Below are 25,723 nucleotides of genomic sequence, written 5' to 3'. Positions count from 1 at the left end.
GGTGACTGCTCTGGCACACAGCACAAACTGCAGGGGACGAGCAGTGTCTGCGGGTGGGTTTCACCAGAAGATACGATCTTGTCTGAGTGGGGCTTTCACTCAGAGAAACCCCGCTGCCCCTTGCTCTGCCCTGTGAGTTCAGCCGGAGAAAAGTTCACTTTGTGCTTGGCAGTCACTTTGCACCATCCCAGTGACAGGGAAGTGTGAGGTAAAGGACAGGGTGTGTGTATCCTTTGGCATCTGGAGAGATGTCCCCCTTACACCTCGCACAGGTTGTGCTGGTATTATGGTGTACGGGACCGTGTGATGGACTGGGCCAATAAGGGAGACAACTTTGAAATCATCCTTACTAAAACTTGAGAGAGGGAGAGAGACCAAAAAAGAGAGAAAGGAAGATTATTTTTAAACTGGGTATGTCCATTGGGTACTTTATTTTGTGGCTTCACAAGCACATGAGCACTTACACTGATACCACTGAGAGGGTGGCAAAGGACAAAAAAAAAAAAAAAAAAAAAAAAGCAGATGGAAGCTACATAAATGGTACTGCCATTGAAAAACAAGCATGTGTAAACCATGCTCTCAGCATAGAAATAAACCCACAGGTATGCCTTGTTATTCCTTTGGAAACAGGTAACGATATTTTCTTTACAGATTGTGAGTTCCCTTGTTCCTTGTAACCATGAGGTTTCCCAGAGTGATATGTTTAGAGAAGCCAAAAAAAGATTTAAATGTTTATTTAGAGGATGAGTGGAAAAAAAAAAAAAAAGAAAAGAAAAAAAAAAGACAGTTTAATTATATTTTCAAGACTGGCAAATCAGTCTGATAACTCAGAAACTTGTGTTACCAAGCCTATAATACACTGGAAATCAGAAGCTGTTAACAGAAGATGTGGTGTTTGGGGATTTTGGTTTTTGTTTTTAATTGCATAGCTCTGAAAAGAAAAAAAAAAAAAAAAAAAAAAGAGTGTCTTCACTAAGTCTATCTTGGAGAAAAAATGTTTCCAGGATCAATTCCTGCTTTCTGTTTTGCATATTTTCTTTGTGACTAGTGTGTTAGTGTTTTAACATTCATCATGCAGTTAGTGCGCCAGCTGAGTGACTGCTTAAATAGGAGCAGAAATGCACGTTGATTAAATTCTTTCAAACTCCTCAACAAGAAAATGAGTGTTATAAAAGAGTGCTGAAATGGAATGATTCAAGTAGTGCTACATTCACAAGTTAATTCCTTGAGCCTGCCTATTTCCTCTGGACTTATTAACTTCCAAAAACCCTTCCATGTCCCATGTGGGCCAGTACAGAGAAAATTAACCCAGGTCTGAGGCAAGCTGGCATTGGGGCACACCTGTACAACCTGACACAGGTAATACACCTACTGTGAAGTTCTGTGGTCAGCAAAATAGGAGCCACCAGGCAAACAGATTGACGAGCACTGCACCTAATTTCTTAATCTATCGTGCAAGTTGAGTAGCCAAACCCAACAGCATCCTGTGCTCCCTGGGTCCTACAGGAAGTCTGAAGTCTGCAAGTTCTCTCTTTCCTTGGTCACCCTCACTGTATTTACATGCCAAAGTAATGAGAGTGCATGACAAGCTGCTGTTCTTCCTCAGAAACTTTACAGATGCCTCAGCAAAGAGGTTTTAGGAGCTGATAACCTCTGCTTTTCAAGGTCCAACTTCAAGTGAATAGGCAGGAAAAAACAGTAGAGCATATTGGATGTAAAGCTGGAAAGAGAAGAGAGTCAGCAGAGGTTTAGATATCATTGGGAAGTGAAGCTGTTAGGCTACACCAATCATAAAATACAAGACAGGGAAGGGAGGGTGAAATACATTATTTATATGTGCTTTCTGCAATGTTCTCTGAAAGTCAGCTTCACTGGAGACTTTCCTGCTCCATATTCAAAGCTGGATACTTTTACGTCCACACAGAATGATGTGAAGTGTCAGGTCTTGAAGATTTAGACCAGTTCTCTCTTAAGGGCTGCACTGGGGCAGTAGAGGTCTGGGGCACCAGATCTTAAGATCAAGTACATGGAAACAAGGAATGTTACGGCAATTTTTGGAAAAGAGTAGTTTAAAGCTCTTCAGAGTAATTTGTCCAAAGAGTTATGTATGAGAGATTTGCTTTGCTTAAAAGACAAACCAGTCCCAACACAGCTTTTCATTGACAAGTGAGTGTCAACAGAAGCATAGCTTGTAAGATGTCTGAATATCAACCTGTTTTAGCTTAATATTCTGTTTGTTTTTCAAGCAGACTCCACCATATTTATTTCACAGCAACAAGTTATCTTGCTCCCAAAAGACAGTCTGCCCACAATACTATCCTTTTCCTGTTTGTTGTTGTTTTGTTTTGTTTAATTGTTTGTTTTGATTTTCCAACTTATATTATGTGGAAATAGGCTTGGAAAAAAATAATGCTGCAACTCAGGCAAGATAGGGCTATCTAGGCCCACTTCATCATGTGGATGAGACGCTGTCAACACAGCCTTAGCTGTCAGAAAAACAGAATTCTGCAGTACCGCACCGCAGCTTGTTAAATAGACAGACATACAGAAAGAGAAATAAGCATCCTCTGGCAAGAACCGCACTTGAAAGTTGTTTGTGTGCTTGTCTAAAATGTAGTTCTGCCCATTAAACCATCCTTAGACCTGTGGTTTCTGTAAGATGCACACCATCCCTATTCCCCATCTTTGAACTGCTACCACAGGACATTGTCGTGTTTGGGAAAGCAGAGTAAAAGCTCAGAACGAGTGGATCAAGTACAAACATCCAAAGTGCTATGACACTGGCACATCCCGGTTCCAAACACCTGTGAAACCCTCATTCACAAATAGCAAACTGTCACATGATAAAATACCTTGGCTTTTTCAGCATGTGTACCTTCCTTTTCACCTGATTGTTATTGACTGATGTAGTATGGGTGTCTCCAGTAATCCACAATTCTGGCAGCTAGAGGAAGTGGTGTTAATGAGTGACCATGCTTCTGTAGGTACAGACTGGCTGTAAAAGGACATATAACCATTCTCAGGCATATTATTGAATAACACAGACTTGGGGTATTGCAGCTAAGGGCAAAAATGATAAATACAATTCTACATATACAATGGCTCTAATAATTTGTCTTTCTTGTAAAGGACTGAATTGCTTAAAACTAATATTACACAGTCCTGTGTCTTAAAGCAAATGACTACATGATTTCAGCATTTTTCTTCTGAGAAAAATGGGAAGTAGGGAATTAAGTACTCTGGCTGTTCACTGATCTTAACCAGATATGAAAGATAAGACATTTATAAAGTTATTGCAAGGGCCTGAAGTACATCTGGGAAACCAAAATTAGTGTGTTTGAACAGAACAACTTTTTGTTTGTTTGTTTCCATATTCAAAGTCACCTCTTTTGTCACTCCATCTGACACTGTCATAAGAGAGACACAAAGAAGTTTTGCTTCTCAGCTGTAGAGACTGAGACTCAGGAAAAACATAGGGAAGGCAACATAGCTTCTACACAGGCTACCCTACTGATTCTGTGGGTGGTAAATAAATAGTGCATATTTTCTTTTTTTTAAAGAGATATAAAGGTAGGCATGCAACTACTTGCTCTGGTCAAGGATTCAGAATAGCCTGAAAAGTTTCTTGCTGATTTATTACACTTATGCTGCTTGCATGGGTTTTCTGTTCTGTCGGATATAGTGACAACAATGTTTACTTTTCCTTTGGAGGATTCTCCTTGTCTTTTGATAGTTTCTGTGTTGCCATGCTACCAGTTGCAGAGTCATACCACCCAAGAGTCAAAATGTTCTGTCTGAATACTCTGCTGTCTCCTGGGGTCTGAGTGGAGCAGTGTTGATTTTCACATGCCTTCCCTGCTTCCCTCAAGTCATGACAGACATACGCTGACAAGAGTGAGCAGAATATACCAGGTTTTCTGCATTAGCATTTAGGTAATCTCTGAAGTGTAGTAGCTAGTATTAATGAATAGCACACAAATCTCAGTAAACGAATGATTCAGTTCTGAGCTATGCGACAGGTGAAGTAATATGAGGGGATAGTGAAGTTCTCAATAACGATTAGACATAAGAACAAGTCCTTAGTGAAAAGCAATTGATCTTTTATGCAGTCTTGACATTTAAAATAGCAGAATTTTACACAGCTGTTTTGCCATTTCTGGACACAGTCCACTTGATCAGTTGGTCTACACTGCAAAAGAACAACAGTATTTTAAGGACAACAGGACTGGCTCAGCTGTTAGTTGTAGATAATGAAGGCCACATTGCTCTTTCCTCACATTACATTTCAGCCCTTCAAGCACTCAGATTTTCTCCTGCCACACGGCTGCTTGTCCCTATGATGAGGATGTGCAACCAGGGTGGCTCTCAGAGGTATCTTCCAGTCTCCAGCCTTGCTGGGGGCCATTTGGCATGCCAGTTCTTGACAGCATGAAATAGAGTGAAACAGAGTAAGAAAGCAGGCTGGCTGAAACCTAATAGTAGCAGAAGAGAAAAGACTGGTTATCAGTCCTTAAGAACATCCTAAACTAGTTGGTTTACTCTCACCAGTTCACAGCCTTAATCCAGTTTAAATGCTAGAGAGTTGTATATCAAGAACACATCCCCATTTACTTTGCTTTCACCAATGCAGAACAATCAGATAATGACCTTGGACTGGCTCACATACTGCAGAGTTATAGAAACTTTATTTTCCAAACTTTTATTGTTCAATGTCCCTTTTAAACATAACTGCTTGCACTTGTATCTATCCCTCAGTATGCTAGTAAAATGACCTTTCCACCAGTGGAAGAGCAGAAGAAACCAATTGCAGGGATGTGGATGCAGACTTCATTACCTCTGCTTAGATCTATTTTTTTCTTGAGAGGGAGATTGTTTTCTAGAACACAGTGCTGGTAGGATACAAACCGCTTGTTGTAATCTTACTGCAGCACACTCCAAATTTGTTCAGCTTTGGTGTTCAAAAGTCATGTATAATAATAAAATATTAATTTCATTGTATGAACATGCAAATAAATAAATAAATAAAAAGCCACATCAAAAACATCTTAGAGGTGTATTGTTAGGGATTGTAAGATGTGGAAGTGCCAAAATTAAGTATAAATTTTCAATTTTACTTCTTGACATTTAAGTGCACACAAATTATGATTTAAATATTGTCATACTTTCTCATGAAAAAAAATAAATCCTAACTTTATCTAATCTTGAATAAAAATAATGTATTATAACACTTTGGGTAACGTTTGAATAGCATTTTGTACATACCACAGTCATTACTGTAATTTAAAGGGGGAAGGGAGAAATAAAAAATACTATTTTAAATAGTGCCAAACTACAGGTAGCATTGATGACAGCTTTTCAAGAGTTTCACTGTTAAATATGCCATCCAGAGCCCTGCAACTGATAATTATTCCCAATTTATTAGGGCCTAAGTGGAGCACCAGAAAATTTGGAGGACTTATGTAGGTCTGTCTGTGTGTTATATAGCCAAAAACTGATTGCTTGAAAGAACATCATCATCTGTTTAAGTTAAACACCTATTTGATTATTTAAGAGGAAAACTCTAGCAAGTATTAGAGAAGCAAAAGTGAATGAGTTACGAATTTCAGCATTCAGAGCTTTCCATTTTGTTTTAGATTCAGAATAAATTTGTCGGATTAAATATGTCCCACATTCTCTCAGCCCAGTGGAATAAAGCCTTATTCAACCGATTTATTTTATAACCTATAAAAGGCAAACTAGGAGGACACACTTTGACTAAAAAAGAAATTAAACACTCGAATTCCTCTGTGATTATGCATCTGTTAAAAGTTTCCTTCTATCTTTAAAAATCTGAGGTGGAAGTGGCTTCCCAGATCTTTACAAGTGCTAACCAGTCAGCGCTGCAGTGGGTGGTACCTACAGCAGCTTCAATAATCAGTCAGAAGAAACTACAGGGAGTTCAAATCTTTTGAAATATGGACTTCAGTCTAACTATGTCTGTATAGATTTAGGTATTAACTTTAAGACCATACCAATCTGGGCTCTGCACAACAGTGTGCAAGCTACTAGTGATCTTGAAAGCATATTTAATAGTCTTATCAAGATTTATCATGCAAAGAAAAGCCTTCCCAGAAAGGAACCTAGTATAGACTTTTACTAACAAGACTGAGCTTTGTTGTTAAAGACCAGAAAACCCAATACTCTTCTATGCAATTGTCTACAGTCAAAGGGCAAGTATTCCTATATGTGAATTTCTTCAACATAGACAAAAAAAAAAAAAAAAAAAAAAAAAAAAAAAAAAAAAAAAAAAAATTCCTCTTCAAAAGTGAGATTTATTAAGAAAAGTTTTAGAATAATTTTTATGATGTTTCATGAGTCCTAAATTCATTGTAAATATCCCTTATTTCTGTAGTTCTTTGTGTTTACTGACTGTTATTTTAAATGCAATCTTTACATTACAAAGCTGCAGCTCCGTTTTGTTAAGGGCTAAGCAGAGGCAACCATTGAAAACCACTCAACCAGTACTAGCCAAATATACCCATTGATCAGTGCTATTTGCCTCTTAAAGTTAGGACCTAATCCCTAATGTGATCCCTGTGAAGCCTCTACTTTATTTATTTATTTTATTTTATTTTTTTGCTCTTGGAATCCAAGCCTTCTTCACCACAGAGAACAATTGATGTCTCCCCCTCTCCCTCAGTTGAGTCACACCCAAAATTGTAAGCAGAGCTGGAGGGATCAGTTCAGAACAAATACAAGCTTAAAGCAGGCATTGCTGGCAGTTTGAAAGAGTGTAATTGCTTTATTCCATTGTTTCCCTCTCTCTCTCTTTTTCCTGCTAGCGCTGTATGTTCTGATTGCTGCAGGGACTGGAAGTGGAAGTGAGGAAATGCCATAAAACAGCTGTTTACAGAGGACTGTTAGCCTGCTCAGAAGCATTAGAAATCTCCTGAGGACTTTTGTATACATGAGGTTTTCAAACCAATTGTACAAACTGAAGAGTACAGTCAAAGTTTCAGATCAACATCCTCACACCAAATGACAATTCTTGTTATTTGTTTATTGATGCTGCGGCAATAAGAAGAGGTGCCATAAGGTTAGGCAGAGTGCAAAAGAGACTTTCTTTTTTAAGCTTCAGATAATCAATGGACTTTATTAAAGATGTTGCATGTCATTTGTCCTGTGATAGCTTAAAAAAGCATTAGGCAGGATCATAACCCTCTTAAAGTAGATATACAATAAAAAGTTTGATTACATATCAAGTGGAATAACTATCCCCAAATACCCTCCACTTCATTGTCAAGCAAGAACACAATGTTTCAAGATATCTTAATTCATCCCGAAAATGTGTAAACATTTGAGCAAGGTCCCTTTACCTTCCACTGAGATTGCTCACATCTGAAGTAAGCCAGAAATAACTGGAATGCCGTGAATTCAGACCCTTTCATCTGAATTCACTTTCAAGTGTTATCAAACTCCTAAAAGATAGTCCCTATCCTACACTTCAATTTAGTACCTAAACACAAAGATGTTTGTTCAAACCCATCTCACGAAACACATGAAAACTAAACATTTTTCACTTAACCACCATTTGCCCATCGGATTAGCAGAAGAGTCCTAGAGGTCTTGAAGTCCCCCCTGTATTATAGCTTTATATAATGTCCTCTGGAGACTGAGCACCATGCTGAAGTCAGCTTTGTTTTTAAATTTTATGCAGTGCCATTGGCTTTATTGGAATTGAGTTAGCTCTTGTTAGTATTCTCTCAATTGGAATTGACAACCTTTCATATGATCTGACCACTTCAATTTATAGAAGTTATTTATGTTTAATATACTTTAGTAGAGGTGGCCAACATTCTACTAAAGAAATTCACTTTCAGCAGAATCTTTCCTCCTTTTGAACATTTTCTTAGTGCAAAAGAAAACTGCCTCAACAGCTCAGATTTCAAACCGAAGTTCAGCAAAAACTGAAAGAGCAGAACTGAGGAAGTGGTTTGGAAGGTTTCAGAAAGCTCAGGTATACTCACGGATGTTTTTGTTACCTTTTTTTTCAAATTCTTTTTTTTCTTTTTTTTTGGGGGAGGGGGGGGGAAGGAGGGGCATTGGGGAGTGGAAGGAAAGGCAGCAGCAAACTGGAAGAGACATTTGGAGAATAGGCATGAGAAGAAAAATAAAAAAGAATCACCTGCAAGGTTGGTTGGCATGACATCTTCTTGTAATACTTACTAATCGTGCAGCCTTCAGAATCACAACTTGTCCAAAAGCCCGTGTCCTGTCTCCCACCTGTGCCTGTCTGTTCAAACCAAGGTCTTGTTGACCTCAACATTCAAACTCAGAATTATGGCAATCAAAGCAACCTTTGATTTTTAAATTTCATTTTCCACTGTGGATTAAGAGATGTGTTCTACAAGTTGCTCTAGTGAACTCAGTATTTCCATGCCAATGACCCTTCTGCATGAAAGAAGATGGTGGGATCCTGCCATTGACCTGTTTCTACTTTGAAGAGGAAAGGATGGGAAAAAAATGATAATAAGTTACGATACCTATTTTTTTCTTCATATCACTGTTGTGGTATTCAAATTTCTCAGGAATTTCAACAGAAAAATATGCATTCCTACTTTTTTTCTTTTATTTTTATCCAAATAACTTCAGAAAACACAAATTTAGAACAACTTCCTTGTGGTCTTGCAAATATCAGGGTAACCCAAGGGATCAGCCAAAGACGTTTTTATGTACGGTGGTGGCTAAAAATTAGGAAGTATCAGCAATTGTAGTTATGAATTAATTTTTATTTGGTATATATCCTACTTTTTGTTTTGTAAAAGAAAAGTCAGTCCCAAAAAGACATATATTATGTAGCAAGAGTTAACAATTACTCCCTAGTGATACATATATAACTTCCATGACACTTTTGCTGGGATTATGGGTCAACAGTTTATTTCTTAATGAAAGAAGAAAAAATGTTGCTGTTATGACACAGGTGCTGAAATCTTAGTAACAGCTCCAGACCAATGTGAAACCTCTGTAAATCATGACTCCCTCACAAGACAACAAACGGGAAGGATTTCCCCAAGCTACTCTTATTTTGCTAAGAGTGTCATCTTGTGGAATTCTTGGAACACTCTTCAGCCCTGATTGGCAGCTAAAGAGGAGGATTAGTTTTCCTCCTGGTGGAGTAATCCATTATAGCTGAGGGTGATTGCTTTTAGGAAAGCAGTGTGTCAATAAAACAAAGGAAAATGTGCTTCCCTGACAGATACCACTAATGAGACACCATTCCTTTTTTTTTTTTTTTTTTTTTTTTTTTTTTGCTTTCTAGAGGTATTTCTAACAACAAGGCCTTGTGGTTTTGTTGTTGCTGTTTTAGAGGGGGTGGGGAGCCTTTTTTGTTTGTTTGTTGCTTTTTTTTTTTTTTTTTTGGTTTTGAGGTGGGGGAGTAGGGGAATTGATTGTTGTGATAGTAGTGGTTTGGTACGGCTTTCCTTTAACCTGCAGCAGCTGCACAGACCTTGCTATCAGACTGTTATAATCTCAAATCAAAAGACACTTAGCAGCTACAGGACTGCAGAGGCTTTGTCACACCTGGTGGGTTTGAATCTCCAGTTTCTATACCACAATAATCCTCACCGACAAGCCTCTGTGCTGCTGATAGTGATAATCAAAGCATACTTTTTTCCTCTTGATATCACACTTCAAGAGGTGTTTCTTCAGATTCCCTAAATTTGTCAAGCTTTCTGTGATGCCTGCTCTAGGCCACAGGACTGCCAAATCAATGGCAGCCATAATCAGAAATGTCAATTCTGAGAATGGAATTTATTTCCTGTAACCAAAGCTGTACTCCGTGGCCCTGTGCCAAAAGGGAATTTCATTTCTCTTTAATTATCTAAAGCAATTCATGCTCTGAAGCATTCTTTTGAAGTAACATGCCAAGAAAATATGGGTTAGAAGATTTAATGATATTATATAGGTCAGCAAACAAGGACACAGTTTTCAAAGTACAGTTCAGCATAATTCGTTGTACAGTGGCTCTAAATTTAACCTTGTGTCACTCAGCCCACACAGCTTTTATATAGGATATTCAAACTAAATATAAACGGCTAGAAAGGCTGCTAGCTGGAGATTTGAAAGTGTTGCTCCTCTTTATTTGCTGCATTTTCAGGAGACTTCACTCTAGACAGATAACTTCTGTTGCTAACATACATGCACAGGGCTTGCAAAAGGTGTTCTTTATAAAGTGCTGAAGAAGAAATAGACATTTCTAATTGTTCATAAAGTCTGAACTGAGATGGTTTCTTTCATAACACATGAGTAGGCCAAAATGAGCAGCTTTCATGATTTTGAAAATAGAAATGAACTCTCTAACTAGCTCATAATACTAGGACTCACCCAGATGGAAGAGTTCTGCTGAATAAATCAACAGTACTACTTCATTCAAGAGCAATTAATTCTCAGTGAAGTCAACACAGCTGGATATAAGCCCATAGCTCTAAAAGGCTGTGTTTTTCTAAGCTCTTCCATCCAGATATCATGTCACCTCATTTTGCAACTGAATTACTGCTCAGAAAAGATACCACCACGAATATTTTAGAAGCACGAATTTTACCAGGATACGAACACTCACTTCTGCTATGTGAGGTCCCATTTTTTGAAGTGGGTTCTTGTTTGTTTATGTATTTGAGGAGGGGCTCCAGACTGCCTCTGAAGTGGAGGAAATTAAGTGCTTCCCAAAACAAAGAATAATGTATGTAAACAGAAAATGCAAGTCATACCTCCCCAATGAACTGAAGAACCGTTATCACTACTGTCAGCAAAAGGTGGAAATAGCCATTTAGAAGATGGCAGAAGCCCCAGCCAACTCCTCAGAGGACAAATATCTTTTTTTTTTTTCCAAATAAAGTTCAACTGTTGTACAAGTAGTAATGACGAGATACAGGGAAATGAGCAAGCATTATAAATGACTGTAAACATGTGTTTGTGTCTCTGAGTAGTTGTTAGTTTAGTGAAACCTAGTCTATTTGCCCAGTCAATTTGTTACAAATGAGTACAGAATGCTCAATAGCATATGTTGCTGAACTTAACTAACGTGGGTACTTTCTTACGCTTCACATTCAGCAAAGATTTAGTAGCAAAGCACTACAATGTAGTTTTATGTTAGGGTAATAGCGTAGTGAGTGCTAAGACTTCATTAACTCATTTGTTAGTAGATTAAATAATATCTTTAATAAAGAACATGAAACTGCCAAAATAAATGTAGAAAGTGTATTGTGATGCACGATTCTTGGGGGAAGCGGGAGAGAGTTGCTCTGTGCATTCCTTCCCTACTTTACAAAATAAAAGACAAAATTTTTCCATTGTTATTTAAGAGGAAATACTCTACCACAAGAGTGTCTTGGGTTACAGTTCATAATACAGTATTTTTACCCAGACTCATTAAATATTGTAGAGAAGACTAACTGGCTGCTCTTCCCCCTCTGAAACATGAAAGTACTTGACAAAATGAAAAGGCATAGAAACCATGCAAAGCGCAACTTCATAATGTTACTGAGGCAAATAGCTGGCATTTATCTGGGGAGAAAAATTCTGCAGCTAACTTAGCTGGGATGAAATGCCAAGCACAGCCTTTCAGTTCTTACGCTTCAGGGCCTAAACACACCAGCAAGGGACAAAGCAGATTTCTGTCTTTCCATCTATAGTCGAAAAAGTAAATGCCTGAAGAGGAGAGGAAAGTGAGGCTTTCGTCTGAACAGTCTGGCACTCAGACCCGCTGGGCTTTTCTGAAGCTGAACTGCCAGTTTGTGAAAATGAGAAGATGTGTAGGTGGTGATAATATCTTTTATTAGTCCAACTTGTACAGCTGGAGGGAAAAGGATAGCTTTTAGGTGCACAAACCTTTCTGTTATTAAATACTCCCTTCAAAAGATGCACCTGGGAACTAAAGCTCATAACCGCAGCAGACAGTAGAAGCCCTGGATTCATTAGCGGTTTTAGGGCATACTTCCTTTCTTCCGTTTTCTCCTCCAGCTCCCTCCAAAGAACTCTGTGTGTTCCCTAGGCCATAAATTACCTGTTTATCAACTATCTTACGAGATAACAGTTCTTAGCACCCCTTCACGCTACTGCAGAGGCTCAAATACCTTTCCTCTCATTTCTAATTAGGCTCTGTATAATTAAATCCACAGGCACTGTTCCTAACTTGCACGTAACTTTGAAGCTTGATGTTTCTCTTTCAGAACTGAAGAAAGGCTTTTGTACCCACAAGTTTACCTGGATTCCCAACAACTCCAGTTGTTCCAATTTAAAAAATAAATAAATAAATAAATAAAACTGCCTTTTTGTTATATCTTTACATATGTGATCCCAACATGACTATCACTCTATTTTGAAAGTAGAGATAAGTTCAGTTAATGGCACACGATGACAAAGGAAACCTCCTTGCCCCTGACAGCCTCCAATGTCCTACAACACACTGTGGGAAGAAGAGCGGATTGCTTAGCCTTCTATAACATTTCCTTGTGCAGCAGGCCTGTGAACAAAACACATGCAGAGTCCCATGACTTGCCAAGCACTACAGGCACCCATATGTCCAAGGATGGTTCACCGAATTACAAGTCCCTATGGCATGGCAACGCACGGATCTGGGAAATGCTGCCGTAGGAACTGGACCTTTACAGGCTGACACACTCTTTGACGTGTCCTCCTAACCATACATTGAAGTCCTCTTTTATCACCAAGGCTGCAGAAGGTACAAACTGTGACTCCATTTGCTCAATCCAAGCAAATTGCTAATGACCAGTCACACCCATGGTGCTGCTTCGGTTGTTCTTCTGCACCATATCAAATCTTTGGTCCTGCAGAGACAGTTTGCACCACACCTCTAGGCTGACAAATCAGCTTAGGAAAAGGCCACAGAAACTTGCAGGCACAATGGGAAACTTGACAGCTCTAGCTTTGAGGCTGATGGAAGAGACCATGTAGAAGATCTGCCTCTTTTGCTTTCTTACTTGCATTCTGTCTAGGAGTCCACTGTGTTTCCTTCATGAACACAGAGGAGAACTTATGGGCCTGGTTTATTAGCTCAGTAAGCCTGGGAAACCTCTTGGGCCAGGTAAGGCCAAAGAGTGCAGCCTAGAGGTCATTTGTTTTCTGCAGAGAGCTTCCCTTGTATATTTCTGTTAGCATGGAAGGAATCATTGATATGACGTTGGATCTTGTATCCTTGGTATGTCATTCTGAAACTAAACCATCAATGTTAGTTAGTTAATGAATAAATGATGTAAATCATATACTGTTAATGGCTTGTAGAAGACAGACTAATTCTCAGCAGAAGAGTTTCCAGACTTATTAATTTTTTGAGTATCCCTAATAAATAAACATATATATAAAGCAATATTTTTAAATTAAGTCAGTGAATTTTGATTTCCCTTGCATGATTAACAAGATTATTTTTTTTTCGAACTAGACCAACCAGAGGTAGGGTAAAACATTTAATGTTTTCATTGATGTAATGTTCACCACATTCTTAATGGAAAGCTTTCTATGATACCAAAGTAAAGTGGACAGGAAAATAATCAGATTTCATAAGAGCCGAATACTAGGAAAAAAAAAAAAAGGAATAGGACAGTTTTCCAGTGATATATAGACATACTTAAAAAGAAGACTTCAGGGACGGATACTGCAAAAGAGGGTATAGAAAGTTACTGTATGCAAGTCGAGATTCCACACTGTTTGGACCAGCTGTAAAATATAACGGAGAGAAAAATAACAATGATTAGAGATTCAGAAAATATGCTTCTGGGGAAAGGTTAAATGAAATGTCTAGAGACTCACAACTAAGGAAAACCATGGACAGGTTTTTGGCTTGCTTTAGGGTTTTTGTTGTTTTTCTTTGTTATTTACTTATTCTAGTGTAAACAGAAAGAAAATAAACTTTATGTTCACTGTAAAGAAGACAAGTCTAAGCTATAGAAAAGGACATTTGGGTCTGACCTTGGTTAAAACTTCCTAGCTACTCTGTTCTTCCAGGAATGTCATATGGACCAATCCTGTCTTAGAAAGGATGATGGACCAGATGACATAGCTGGATCTAAGACTTCTAGTGGGTTTTCCTGAAAGTTTTCTTTTGGTTTGAACATTTCTTCCTTAAATCACCATCTGTGATTTAACATACTCATGGTACCTTACCAAAGTGCTAACAAATGTATAACTTCAGCTGTTCTTTCTCTGTATAATAAATTAAATCAAAGCAGTCAATACCTTCTTCTTCCACCTCATCTTTCTCCTTTTTCCGCTCCAGAGCTGAACACAAGGCTGAAAACCACAGAACTTTAACAGTAGTGGGTGATGAGGACTCCACACTCATTTTCTTGATAGTGAGGGTCAGCACTGAGTTAATAAGGGACTCTTCTAATAAAAAGATTGTTGGAAACTCACTTCATTACAGCATCAGATCAGCAGGTACTTGGTACCAGATTCACTCATCCAGACATGAGACTGCCATGACTATAGCTAGGCTAGGAGACAGCCCTCTCAGTATTAGCCAGGCCTCTGCCTTAGCTGTGTCCCCCAAGGGAGGTGTGACACAGAGCCACTGACACCATGGCATTGTCACATGTTGAAAATGTTTTTCTTGGCAGTGCTGTCAGTAGTTACAACCAAAACAGCTTGAGCTTAACACATTCAGAAGTGAAAGAAAGTACAGAACAGGCTTGAAATTCAGTCTTTTTTAACACAGAAGTTACTAGGAATAAAAAAAGGTTAAGATCCTGCAGCATGGTGCCACTTACAGAGACGATGTCTTTTTTTAAGCAGCAAAACCTTAGGAAAGTCAGGTTAATTTTCTCACTTCTTCCTTCCATTCCCTTGTGAAACACTGAGATCCAGTCAGAGTGAACTTCCAGATTATTGTTTGTGATTGTTGGTAGAGTAGATGCTGCAGCACTGGCCACTGTGGGGTTACCTGTCTGTGCTAGGCAGCTGTGTGAGGTTTGGAAACCATCTACCAGAAGCCTCTGAGCTTTCACGCTTGAGTAACCACCTTCTTACAATTAATCTGCAAATGGGAACTCCCGCAGTCACTTGCACTTATTCGGGACAGCGTGATTGTTCATGTTTGCCAGGCTATTAATTTTGTTCCCCACCATTTTCAAATGTTATTGTCAATGGATTATAATCATTGCTCCTGTTGAGAGTACAGGCTGTGTAGTAACTGGATCTATGTGCAGACACAAATGGCTACTTGCCACTTAGTAATAACTGCTATAAGTAAAGAAGATTTTAGTGAAGATATGGACAAAATATCAAACAATTTGCTATGTAAGACCATAAATAAAAACAGTTTGTTTTGCAAAGCCCAGCTTGACCAGCATATTGCCTCCAACAGAGTCTAGGAGGAGGTGTTTATGGAAATAGTATAGAAAACAGGATGGTTATAAAATAATTATTTCCTGCTTTAATCTTCCAGCTATATATAACCACTTGTATTTACATATTTGCTTAAATTGTTGCACGAGAGAATGAAGAAATTGCCACCATCACCTCTGGCTTGCTCTGACAAACTCTGGGTGATGCCCATCCATGTTTAATTTTTTTTAGTTTCCTTTCTATCATGTCTGGACTGTTAATGTCTGATTAAGTTACTTTTTCTGAACACATTAGGAATTTCATTGCCATGGGGTGCAGAAGACTCAGGTTTGCTGGGAAGGAAAGAAGAAACTGCAGCAACTGGGCTGACAAATGGAAGAGGCAATGAAAGCTATGGTATTTACCACAGATGTACTTCTGGTGACGAACAAGTGAGGAGGCTTATAACATATTTCTCAGGTTATCTTCCCTGACGTTTCCTAGCTCACACTAACATCCCACTTCTTTTATGTTTTCTGTCTTTGTTTGTTTTGTTTTGTTTTCATCCTTTGTCCATACCTCATGCCTCTTTCTAAAACCGTGTACTCGCACATTGTGTTACTTCACCCCCCTTCCCTTCCCTAGCAGGGCAGCTGCTGATTCTTTATGGGGCTGTTCTGCTCTTCTGCCTCCCACCTGTTCAAAGAACAGCTCTGTGGCTACATGGCATAGCTAAGCGAGGCACTGCAGAGGCTTATCCTGCCCGATATGCAGAGCCTGAAAGCACTGGAACTCATTATCAGGAGTTATGATGAGTTTCTCTGGAAAAATTGTCAAGGTTGAATGTATTGGGTGGGAGGACAGACTGAAGGATTACAACCATGACATCTATGCACCCTGTATCCCTGCTGTCTGTCTCTTGCCTAAGTATCTAACTCTGTGATTGATCAGTGAGGCCATAAAAAGTGATGTATGTTTTTCATGCACTCTTTAAAAATCCTGTAAAATGTCTTTTCCCATGCTCTTCCAACTCTTTATCATTGACACAAGCCCCTCTGTCATGTAAGAATAATATCGGTTTTGCAGGCAAAATATCCTTCTTGTTCATTATTTTGTTGTCTAGCCTGGCTTTATGTAGATAAGAATGGAGTTTGGCTGTATAATGCAATCTGATCATGAGATGTTCCCTAACATTTCTTCTTATAGAGTTTTTCCATTCTTGAAAGCAAACATATAACCCTAAGATACGCATTATTCCCTGCTACTGGAATTCAGTAATAGGAGTAATATAAATAAAACATGGCTTAAAAATATATAGGAAAAAAAAAAAAAAAAAAGGCCATGAAATCACTGAACCTAATCATGAAGTATGTTTTCTAAACATAACACAAACAGAAGTCTCTGGGCAACTTGGTCACAAGACTACAGCAATACGGAATGTACTTTATTCTCAAAATACTTTGTAGATATTGCAGATCTGACAGCGAATCAAGCGTGACTGACTGGAATAAAAGGATCTTCCATGAGCAATTAGCGACATGTCTTCCAAGACACATCACTTGTTCCTTGCAACGTGTGCTAATCCAGGAGCAACTCCTGAAGTCACTTTTCCCAGATCCTGCAATGATACTCAGCCACTGCAAGACCTTGAAACGGTGGTAGCAAATTTCTGCGCAGTTTGTTTCCTGCTAGGAACTATCCAAGAAGATGGTGCAAAAGGAAACAAACAAGAACAACAAAAAAAAACACTGCTCCTTCCCAGTGACAGCAGCGCTCAGGTTTTGTTCACAGGAGCTGGTTTCCTCGCTTTGCCTTGCTCCGCCACCTGAAAGCTGACTTTCTAGTGACCTCTAGCACCGCCGAGCAGGACGGGCACCAACACCTCGGGCACAAACGCGCTCCGTCGGGGGCAGCGCGGGGTGCTGAGCCGCCGGGAGGAATCTCGGCGCCCCTCTGCTCGCCCAGATTTTGGCACATTTGGCAGGCAGACTGCGCCCCACCGGCGGGCACCTTCCCTGCTCCCCATCCTCCGGGGGGCCGAGGGGGGAGACCCGGGCGCTGTGCCGGGGGGCAGCGGGTCCGGGTCCGGGCGGTCGGCACGGGGCTCCCGCTTCCTTTGCTTTTTTCCCGGAGTTTATTGTAAAGGGGTAAAGTTTGCGGGCTCGTCACGTGACCCTGACAGGTCCTGCCTATTGAGAGCCAGACCACCCACATGGAGGACGATGGAGCTGCTTAATAGAAACAGGCATGTAATTGTGAGCCTTTCCAGCACTCTGCAGAATGCCTGCAACCTAGGAGGGTTATTTTTTTTACACTTTCGGTTCCTTTGGGGTAAAAAAAAAAAAAAAGGAGAAGAAGAAGAAGGAAGAGGAGGAGGAGAAGAAGAAGAGAGGGAGGGAAAGAAAGGAGGAAAGGAGGAAGGAAGCAAGGAAGAGAGGAAGGAAGGGAGGAAGGAAGGAAGGAAACGAGGAAGGAAGGAAGCAAGGAAAAGAGAAAGAAAGAGAGAGAGTGGGAAAGAAAGATAAAAAATATAAAGAAAGAGAGGAGGAAAGAAAAGGGAGAGGAAGAAAAAAGAAAAAAGAAACAAAAGGGAAAAGAAGAGGGATCGGGAGCAGCGAGCCGAGCGGACGCGAGGGGGGCCGAGGACGAGGAGGCTGATGCCCCACGACAGCCGCCAGCGGCGCTGAGCGAGGCGGCACCGGCCCTCCGGCGGCGCACGGGCAGCGATGGTAGGTGCCGGGGCGACCCCGGGGCCGGGGGCAGGGGCCGGGGGCCGGGGGCCGGGGGCTGGGGCGGTGCCGGGGGCGCTGCGCGGACCCCCGCGGCGGAGGGCCCGGGGCCGGGCGGAGGGGGCGGGCGGAGCCGTGCGGGGCCGGGGGGCGGCGGGGGCCGTGCGGGGCCGTGCGGGGCCGTGGCTCCCGTCCTGCCCGGCAGCGGGGGGGGGGGCTCGGCGTCGTGTCCCCGCTGTGTGTCCCCCAGCGGCTGCGCCCGTCGGAAGAGCCCCCCCCCGGGGAAGCGCCGTCCCCGCGGTGCCTTCCAGCGTCCCCGCGGGGGTCTGTGCTCGGCACCCGCATCCCCTGCACCTGTGCGAGCGGCGGCGCCGCCAACCTGCCGCGCTGCAGCATCCAGCCCCCCCCGGGGCCAGGCCGTGCGGCACGGCGGCGATGCTGCCGGGCGGCCCCGCCGGAGGCAGCGGTACCTCTGCGGGCACCGGGCAGCCCTGTGCGGGCGCTGCGCCGCGGGGACCGGCCCTGCCCGCCGTGTGCCGGGGCTGGGGGGAAGGATGCTCGCCGACATGCCTCCCCCCGGCGGGGGGCCGAGCGAGGAGGGGGCTGGTGCTAAGGGGCACGCCTGAGCCAAGGTGGGTCTGTGCCGGCTCCCGGCCAGCCGGCGTGGGGCTTGTGGCCCGGGGGTCTCTCGCGTCGCTTGGGCACCGGCCCGGTGGGTGTACCTGGTGTCTGGCCGGGGCCGCGCTACAGCCGCGGCGGGGCAGGATTATCACCCGACACTGTGCCTGCGGACACGCTGCTAGGGCTGAGGAGGGAGGGGGGGAAGGAGGAATCCTTTAAAATCTATTTGCTTTCAAGAGCCGGTAGATATAAAACCGGCAGCTGACTCTGAATTAAAACGTCTCGGGCTTCTCTGTTTTTATCCTTATTTCACACACACATGCACACACACGCACGCACTCACACACACACCTTTTATTTTCTTCTGCCTTTGCCACAGTGTATAAAGCCCTATTGAGACATGTAGGCGTGATGTGTAAACCGGATTAGCAGTATGAAAGAAAGACATACAATGAGCCTGAATTGTTTTACTTCCTTTTCATTTCTCACGCCTATATCTCTAATAAATTTGTTGCTCCAGCAGTGGGTCAAAGAGATCGTGTCGCTCAGCTTTTTTTCTGCGAGACCCGATGGCAGAGATCATGAAAATGAATGCCCTGCCCTCTGCCAAATGCAAGACTTGAGCTATATCGCTACACAGGCTCGGTGTTGTCCGGGCTGGCTAAAAACTGTTCAGTGTAACTTTCCCCCCTGCGTGCGCATTAAAGTCCTGCAAGTGGCAGGGCACCGTGCCAGAAGGAAAAAAAAAAAAAAAAAAAAATCTGTTTTGAAGACGACTTGGGTTTATAAGGCTAAAGCCCCTCGCCGGGCAGGACAAGCTCTGCTGCAGCCGGGATGCCCGCCGGGTGTCTCCCGGCGGGGACGGGGCTGCAGCTGCGGCCGCCGCCCTCCGCAGCTCCCGGGGCCCCGGCGGGGCAGCGCGGAGGGCCGGCGGCCGCGGGAGGCGCATCTCCCGCAGCCCTCCGCGGGGAGAAACGCCCGCTCTGCCGGGCCGGCGCTGTAGATCCCTCATTTGCTCCTTTGCGGCGTGCAGAGCGGCTCTCCATTAAAGGAGATCAGGGGTAATTAGCCGCATTATTTTGACAAGCTGGCTCGAGCAGCTCCCTTTGCTTGCCGGGCTGAGGAGGGGGAGCGGGCCGGCTCCGTGCCGCCGCCTCCGTGCCCCTGCGCGGTGGCGGGGCCGGGGGGACACGCCAAGGCAGCGCCCCGCGGGTGGGCTCCGCAGCCCCCCCGTGGGGTGGGGTGAGGGGAAGGGCAGGCCCCGCACCCCGGCGCTGCTGCGGTCCGCAGGTGATGGGCAACCTGCAGAGACGCGTGACAGTAAAGCAGGGTCACGGCGCTGCACACCCTGCCGGGGCTGGTCCCTCGCGTGGCTGCGGGGAGCGTGGAGCTGTGCGGTGTCTGGGGTTGCGGTGAGCACGAAGGTGACCCAAGCAAGAGGCAAAGCCTTGTAAAATGAAGCCCCGGGATTCTTGCGTGCCAGCCCTGGCGGTCCAGGAGCAGGGGAGACCAGGCGTATTTCAGTCAGATTGCAGACTGCAGCCACTCCACCCGCGGGGACACCTTCCCGGGCCTTGGCCACAGGGCAAGTCCGAGATAAGACATCTGCAGGTCCCAGGCGAGCTGCTGAAGGCAGAAGCAGCCCTTGGTGTGGAGGAGCAGTTGCACACAAGGCCCATGCATATCACAGCCAGCAGTGCTTACAAATGTAAATAAGGGCAGATTGATTAGGAACAACATTATCGCTGGGAATGTAGCACGCAGGCATCAGCGATGAGGCAAAGTGGGGGCAGCCACTGCTCTGACCACCCAAGTGGAGACTTTTACACTGACACTTCTTCCTTGAGGAAAAAAAAAAAAAAAGAAAGAAAAAACACACACACAGAAACAAGGCCAATTAGATCCCTGCAGTAATTCATCTCTTGTGTATGCTTTAAAAAAAAAAAAAAAAATCCCTCCAGACCACAGGGAGAGAGGGGAGATTAAGATAGCGCTTGTTAAATTTGAGTCCTCAGATTGGGTTCTGGGAGCAGGAGCGAGGACCGGAGGTCACCGGGCTGCTGCGCAGAGCCGAGCAGGCAGGAGGCGGGGGGCAGCCCCGGGGGCTGGAGGTGCTTGCAGGGACGGGGCAGTCCTCCCGGGCTTGGGAGGCTGCAGCCAAACGCCTCTCTCTCCCCCGGCCCCTTCCTTCCGCGCCCCCAGCCCCGCTCAGACCTGGTGGCACGTCGGCTCCCAGCGCGATGCACGGCTGAAACTTGAGTTAGAGGCGGCTGCCTGCCTGCCTCCTTCCTTCCCTCCCTCCCTTCCTCCTTCCCTCCCTCCCTCCCTCTCTCTCTCTCTCTCTCTCCCTCCCTCCCAGGTGTGGGCTGCAGCCCCCAGCAGAAAGCCGCCTCCAGCCCCGTGGGCTTCCCCCTCCCGCAGCTGCGCGCCCACATGTGCTGCGGGCAGCCCCGCTGCGGGCAGCCCCACGCAGGGCACAGCCCCACGCAGGGCACAGCCCCACGGGGCAGGACGCGCCGCCCGCGGCCACCAGGTGGCTGCGGGGACGCGGGGGGGAAAGGCCACAGCATCGCCCGGGGCCGGCCGTGTCCCCGCCGGTTTGCCCACGGAGGCTCGGCAGGGGCCTTTTTTCTCTTTTTATCCCACTTTTTAAGCCCCCGTCCCCAGCGAGCGCGCCGGGGCGCGGAGCCCCTCCGCAGCCGGCGGGGGAGGCGCGCAGCTGTAGCGGCCGCAATTAATGGCTGGTCCTCAATGAGCGGAGACGGCGAGCAGCCGTGCCAAAAAAGTAAACAATCACGTATAGTGCGAGAAGTGTTTAGCGCGGCCAGGCAGCCTGCGCTTCATGGATTTTTACACTAAAAACATATTAAAAGTGGCTTTCCTCAGGTTTCAGTTAAAGAATGAGCCCTAAGTTGAAACAGGCTGGCTACCGCGCGGCTTTAAATCCCTCAAGTGTTAAGTTTTCATTGTGTTTTTCTAACTGGACGGAGTGGTTTTCTTGCATGGAAGCGAGTCTCCTCTTTAGTTAAAAAAGAAAGAGAGAGGGAGAAAAATCTGGCACTTTCCACCGCAGTATCCACCACCCTGTCATTATTTCTGCAAGCCTGGGAATTCAGCTCGGACCTCCCAGTATTTGTTGCAGCTTGAGGCCAAGGTGCCTCTAAAAGGATTTTCTTTTAAGGGCTTTAGAAATCGTTTAATGCTACTTTCCCCCCGTTTCCCTCTGTTTTTTAAAAGAGAGGGAAAAAAAAATAATATATATTTCTGCGTGTCGATCGCGAGAAAGTTCTGCGGCGTGCATTTGTCTGCAAGCATCCCGGCCGAAAAAAAAAAAAAAGGGGGGGGGGAAGAGAAGAGAAAAAGAAAAAAAAAAACTTTCTTGAAAAGAAAACGAAGAAGAAAGGGGGGGGAGGCGGTGTGGGGGAGGCATTCCTTAATGGAAGTATTGCATGCAAAGAAGGCTGGATCTCTTTAAGGCTCCCCCTGAAGCTGGAGATGCACACACAAGGGTTGCCTGCCTGGGTGGTCTCTCTACTTTGGTGAGCTGTTGCTAAGCAGCTAATAATAGTCATGTTTGCTGAGTAATTTCTGCCCTCCCCGAGCCAATCGCCTCGCAGAAACCCAAGCCATCTGACAGCCCCAGGGGCGGGCTTTCAGCTCTTTTTTTTTTTCTCCCTCTCCCTCTCTCGCTCTCTCTCCTCTCTTACTCCCCCCCCTCCCACCCCTCCTCCTCTTTATCCAAATGGAGAGAGTCCTTTTTTTCTTCTTCATCTCATCTCTTGAGCCGAGGGGCTGCAGCTCGCCGCTGCCGCGCACACGCCGGGGGAGAGCGCCAGGCAGCCGCCCGCCCGCCGCCGCGGCGGGGCCGAGCGCGGAGCCCCGCCGGCCCCGCGGCCCGCGGGAAGCAGCCCGGCGCTGAGGCAGGATGGTGCAGCGCGGCCGGGCAGCGCAGCAGCAGCAGCAGCAGCAGCAGCCGCCGCGGCCCGCCGCAACGCCGCCGCGCCGCCGCCGCTGAGCGCCGCCGCGGACAGCGGCTCCCCGGAGGGAGGCAGCGGCGGCCGGAGGAGGCGATTTCCACGGGAGCCGAGCACAGCGCGGCGGCGGCGGCGGCAGCCGGGGGGGGCCGGGGGTCGCGCCCGCCCGCCCGTCCCACCTCGCTGGGCGCGGGGAGCGGCCGCCGGCACCTCGGGGTGCGATGTGGCAATGGGAGGCGCGGGGAGCGACTCGGCCGGAGCGGCCGCGGCGGCAGCCGCCGCCCCGCGCCCCGCGTGAGGCGGCCGCGCCGCAGCAGCCCCAGCAGCAGCCGCAGCAGCAGCAGCCGGAGCCGCAGCCGCAGCCGCGGCAGCCCCCGCAGCAGCAGCAGCCCGCGGCCCGCAGCGCCGCCAGCCCCCTGCGCCCCCGCCGCGCCCCGCGGCCCCCGCCGCGCCCCGCGGGCCACCGCCGCGCCCCCGGCCCCCCGGGCCTCGCCGCGGCAGCGCCAGCGGCAGCTCCCCCGTCCCGCCGGCGGCGGCGGCGGCAACATGGCCTCGGCCGCTAACGCCTCGGAGCCGGAGACCAGCAGCAGCGCGGGCGGCGGCGGCCACCCCGGCCGGGCGGCGAGGAGCGGCGGCAGGCGGCGGAGGAGCGGAGGCAGCCGGCGCGCCGCGGCGCCCGACCGGGAGTATCTGCAGCGGCCGAGCTACTGCGATGCGGCGTTCGCCCTGGAGCAGATCGCAAAGGTGCTTCCCTCCTCTCCCTTTTTTTTTTTTTCTTTTTTTTTTCCTTCCCCCCGGAGCGCCGCGCGAGCGCCAGCGCTGGCTTTTTTTTTTTTTTTAACTTTTTTTTCTTTTTTTTTTTTCGGCGGGGGAGGGGGTGGCGTGCTTTCCCGCGGGGGTGGAAGGAGGAGATGGAAACCCAACAGCCACCAATAAAATGCTGGGAAAAAAGAGAGGGACGTCTGTGACTCTGTTCGTGCGGGAGAGAGTGCCCTCCTTCCCTTCCTGCCTCCCCGCCCGTGCCTGCTCCCGCGGTGAGCGGGGCTCTCGGGGCGCTCCCTCTCCTCCTCCCCGTCCCCTCGCAGCGCCCCGAGCACCGGGACGGGACCGGGGGAGGCGGGCGAGCGGCCGCTTTCTTGGCAGAAGCCGTGCTTTTGTCAAGCGCACGCAACGCCGGGGCTGCCCCCGGAGGAGGGGGGTCCCGGGGCGGGGGCAGCGCGCAGCGCCTTCCTCCCCCCGCGGCCGGCAGGGGAGGCAGCGCCGCGAGCACATCGCCACCCCCCGCCGGCCGGGGGGCTGCCGGCTCGGGCCGGGCGGGGATGGAGCCGGCCGCCGGCCCCCAAAAGACGCCGGGAGCGAGCGGCCCCGGGAGCCGCGTTTGCAGGGAGCGGATCTGCGGGCTGTGTAAGGAGGGGAACGGGGGGAAGAGAGGAGCAAAGGGGGAGGGAAAAAAAATAAAAATAAAAAGGGAGAGATCCATGTGGCTGCCCTCTGCCGCTCGCACACGCTGTGGGAACGAGCTGCTGATGGCGCAGCGCTGCTCACCGCCTGGGTGCTGCCTGCAGCCGGCCGGGCTGTGTGCGGGGGGGGTGGGGGGCCGGCTGCCTGCTCCCGGCCGGCCCGGCCGCCTCGGTCCCGGCGGGGGCTCCCTGCTGTGCCCGGGGGAGGGGCGGCTCGGGTGGTGGCGAGCGGTGCCGGTGGCGGCCCGGTACCGACTGACCTCCTTGTTGCCTTGCAGGGGAGAGCGACCGGGAGGAAGGCGCCGCTGTGGCTGCGAGCCAAGTTTCAGAGACTGCTCTTTAGACTGGGCTGCTACATTCAGAGGAACTGCGGCAAGTTCCTGGTGGTCGGCCTCCTCATTTTCGGGGCCTTCGCTGTCGGATTACGGGCCGCCAACCTCGAGACCAACGTGGAGGAGCTGTGGGTGGAAGGTAAGGCGCCGGGGCGCGGGCGGACACCGGCCCTGAGGCGGGCACCGGCCCTGACGCGTGCCCGCCGGTGCCGGGGGCCGGCCGCCGGTTGGCGCGGCCGTTGGGCGGGCGGTTGGCGGGGCGGCACAACCGCCGCTCGGCGGTACCACTTCGCCGCCCGCGGCGGGGGGGGACGGGGACGGTGTTGGTGTCGGTGTCGGACGGGAGGCGAAGCGCAGAGCCGGGGGAGCGGCTGGTCCGCGCGGCGGGTTGCGGGGCTCGGCGCCGTGCGGGAGGGCGGCGGGAGGAGGAGGAGGAGGAGGAGGATGAGGAGGAAGGAGGAGGAGGAAGGGGGCGCCCCTCCGCCATCTTGGGAGTGCGCACGCCCGCGGGGCGGGGAGGGGAGGGGAGGGGGGTGTGTGAGGGGGGGAAGGGGGCGGGCGGGCTGTGTGTGGTCCCTGCTGCTGGACGGCTTTCAGCGGCGGGGGGGGCGAGCGCTCGTCGCGGGGCGGAAAATAAAAAAAAATAATAAATAAAATAAATAAATAAATAAAAAGCGGCAGGGCTGCGGGAGCACGGCTCTGCCTTGCGGGGGGTGGCTGCGGCCGCCCTGTGACGGTCCCCGGGTGCTGCGCCCCTCAGCCAGCAGCGCAGACCGTTGGAAAGAAACGGCTCCTCTCAACGTTTTTTTTGTTTTGTTTTGTTTTTTTGCCTGGCCGCGCTGCTGCTCGCGGTGTCAGGCTGAAATGCTGGGTCCAGGCGGGTTCCCCCTGCTCTCCCGTCACGGCTCCGCTGCGAGGACGGGTGATCCCCTCCTAACGCCACCTGCTTTTCCGAGACCGCGCGCTGACCGAGCCCGTGTGGCTGGCCCAGCAGCGAAAAATCCAGCTGTCGGGGAAAAAATGCGTTTTTGCGGAATAGTCACTCGGTGCAGTTACTGCCCTGACCTCTTCTGCTGGCGTTGCGGCTCCTTGGGTGCATGGGGAGGTCCTGAGCGCGAAACCTCACTGAAATTGGTCTCTGAGGCTTTTATGGCCAAGGTGGATGCACGAGGCAGCTGGTTGTACAGAGCTGACCCGTGCGATTTGAGATTGCTTTCCATGTTAGAATTAAATAAGGCAAATATTAAAACTTGGTTTAAATGGAGAAAGCTTAAAAACCCTTGTGTGTC

General features: G+C 47.4%; 1 protein-coding gene and 1 long non-coding RNA gene across 4 annotated transcripts in view; one reads left to right on the top strand and one right to left on the bottom strand.

The window, feature by feature from the left end:
* The first annotated feature begins 17,526 nt into the window (after positions 1–17,526).
* Positions 17,527–25,723, top strand: part of PTCH1 (patched 1) — a 71,800-nt gene continuing 63,603 nt past the window's right edge. The window contains exons 1-2 of one of the 3 annotated variants that reach the window (XM_038170490.2): positions 17,527–18,047; positions 24,381–24,573. In XM_038170490.2, the coding sequence (XP_038026418.1) occupies positions 18,045–18,047; positions 24,381–24,573 (196 nt within the window). In that variant the 5' untranslated portion in view covers positions 17,527–18,044. Of the gene's footprint in view, positions 18,048–22,149; positions 23,387–24,380; positions 24,574–25,723 lie in introns of those variants that run through there. The other 2 variants (XM_038170488.2, XR_011805700.1) reach the window with 2 other exon arrangements.
* LOC119714433 (uncharacterized) lies at positions 19,131–24,502 on the bottom strand. Its single transcript, XR_005261652.2, has 2 exons — positions 24,363–24,502; positions 19,131–20,509 (listed from the first exon to the last, which is right to left on the bottom strand). It is a non-coding gene; the product is annotated as an uncharacterized lncRNA (long non-coding RNA).

This window comes from Anas platyrhynchos, chromosome Z (assembly GCF_047663525.1).
Source record: "Anas platyrhynchos isolate ZD024472 breed Pekin duck chromosome Z, IASCAAS_PekinDuck_T2T, whole genome shotgun sequence".
NCBI lineage: Eukaryota > Metazoa > Chordata > Aves > Anseriformes > Anatidae > Anas > Anas platyrhynchos.
This window is presented reverse-complemented; position numbering and strand designations above follow the sequence as displayed.